This window comes from Hydra vulgaris, chromosome 13 (genome assembly GCF_038396675.1).
Source record: "Hydra vulgaris chromosome 13, alternate assembly HydraT2T_AEP".
NCBI lineage: Eukaryota > Metazoa > Cnidaria > Hydrozoa > Anthoathecata > Hydridae > Hydra > Hydra vulgaris.
The window spans coordinates 40,512,501-40,515,000 of NC_088932.1; the positions used below are offsets into that span (position 1 = coordinate 40,512,501).

General features: G+C 29.4%; 1 protein-coding gene across 2 annotated transcripts in view; it reads right to left on the minus strand.

The window, feature by feature from the left end:
* The window catches only part of LOC105843244 (atrial natriuretic peptide receptor 2), a 92,581-nt gene that overhangs the window by 6,141 nt on the left and 83,940 nt on the right, over positions 1 to 2,500 (minus strand). For both annotated transcript variants that reach the window (XM_065816394.1, XM_065816395.1), the window contains exons 12-13: positions 423 to 600; positions 26 to 166 (exon numbers count right to left, since the gene is read on the minus strand). In XM_065816394.1, coding sequence (XP_065672466.1) covers positions 26 to 166; positions 423 to 600 — 319 coding nt within the window. The remainder of the gene's footprint in view (positions 1 to 25; positions 167 to 422; positions 601 to 2,500) is intronic.

The following is a 2,500-nucleotide window of genomic DNA, read 5'->3' on the forward strand; positions in this document are numbered from 1 at the left end:
CATAATACAAAATCATAAAACATACTTAGGCAGCATTTTATAAAGAAGATTTTCGGTTTTAATTTTTTCTTGTTCTAGTTCATCAGTTCGTTCAGAAACTAATTTTTCTAAATTATCTGTGTATTTCTCCATCATTGTCATCATATGATCCACCAAACTTCCTTTTCTAAATACGTGAAAAATCATCATCATCATTATCATTATTATCTCATCATCATCATCATCATCATCATCATCATCATCATCATCATCATCATCATCATCATCATCATCATCATCATCATCATCATCATCATCATCATCATCATCATCATCATCATCATCATCATCATCATCATCCTCATCCTCATCATCATCAGCAGCATCATCATCATCATCAGCAGCAGCAGCATTAAAATAAAAATTTTGTTACTCAAATTTACATTCCGCTCTGTTTTTCCATTTTCAAAATAGACTTAATAATATCTCTGGTATTTGGTCGCTGTGATTGAATTACATTCCAGCAACTCTTCATTAGATTAATATACTCAACTGGAGCATCATTGTCTGGTATTTTCGGTAAAATCACTGAAGAGGTATTTTTAAGTGAATCCATAATATCTAAGAGAGTTTTGTAGGATTTAAAAAAAATAACTTATTTAGTAATATATTTATAAATATTATTATAAAATATCAAATTAATAAATTTAAATTATTTTATTAGCATTTGATTTTAAATTTAATGCTTTTATTAATGCATGTGACTAAATTTCTTTTAAATTATATTTCCTATAAACAAAACATGCATCATATGAAAAAATAAACTTTTTGAGTGTACTTATCTTACATATATTTTTAGCACTCAAAAAAAGAAGAGTAAAATCCAATGTGAAATATTTAATGACATCTTTTGAAGGGTTAAAACATTAATTGTTTAATGAAATGTGATGGCTTTAATGAAAAAAAGTTATTTGTTCATAGGCAAACATTTTCTACTAAAATTTAAATTATATAATACTATATAATTATACTTTTATAACTTTTTATATTATTAAACTATATCAAACTTGTCATTAAAATTCACAAAAATAAAATTATAAATTCTTTTTTAACTGTATTCACCTCTTCAAAGCTGAAAAGGACACTACAGTCAAGAAGGATATAATTTTAAATTATCATTTGATAGCTTTTCCAAAGATATTGGTAAAATCAGTTTTATATTTGTAGATATTGTAACAATTCTTGTCACAGACATTGTCTCATGGCAAGAAATTTTGCCATCTTATTATACTTGCAATATCCCGTGAGCCGTGATGATGACATCAATTATTCTACTTTAACTAGTATCATTTAGAATATATCTCAAAAAAACTTATACTTTATTTTATTTCAATAAAAATACTTATATTACATTTATTGCAACAATTGAATCATTTAATTCAGAAACCTGTTAAGTGACATTTTTTTTAATAAACCATACAATTGTAGATTACAAAAACACTTTCTGCAGTTAATTTTTATTTTGTGTATAAATAACATGAAAAGAAAAAAAGCTAAAATGTACATTTACCATAAAGATGAGGCCAATAAGTCACCAGAGGAGGTTTGTTCCACAATACTATACAATTTAAAAACTGATTTTTATTATAAAGTCCACCAGTGGCCTACGAACCAAGTTTCTTGCAACAACAATGCAGTGTATGGCAATAAAGCTGCTGGCTGGCAATAAACCTGCTGGCACTAAAGCCTAAAACTTCTGCATTTCTTAATCTCTTACTCAGATTCCTGACAACTCTAATTATTTACCTTTACTCCTTAATTTATTTCTTGTCTCTGATCCTAGCTAGTGTTCAGTGTCTCCTTTTTCTTCATTTGGTGGTTCTGACCATGCAATAATCTCTTTAAATCTTTCATCCCAGACTTTTTTTTCGGACTCACCCTATAATCGCACTAAACACTACTACCCTAAAACTGACTGGGATTCTTTTCTTGATTTTCTTTGTGATGGTGCTTGGGCTGATATCTTTACTCTGGTGATAAATGCATTTCCTACCTAACCTCCCGGATTCAGGTAGGATGGGAGCTTTTACTCCTTCTCGTCAGTTCCAAGTCAAGCCTCATTCTAAGCAATGGTTTTCACCTTCTTGTGCAGCTGCTACATCTAATCGTAATCATTTTTTCATCTTTTTCAAAAGAACAACTCTCTTGAGAACAAACGGCTATTTATTATTGCAAGAAATCGATGTAAAAAGGTGTTGTTTGATGCTAAGCTCAATTATTCTAGGTTCACTAAATCTTGTATCTTATCTCAGAAATTAGGCTCTTGAGACTTTTGGAAAATCTTTAACAGTGCCATTAACAAGGGTAATTCTAACATTTCATCTCTCATTCATGGGACTGATCTTATTACCTTTCCCAAAGATAAGGTAGAACTTTTGCAAAGAACTTTTCTCCAAACTCGACTCTTGAAACTTATGGCCATTTTCTTCCTTCTATTCTAATTAAACAAATTAACCCATTG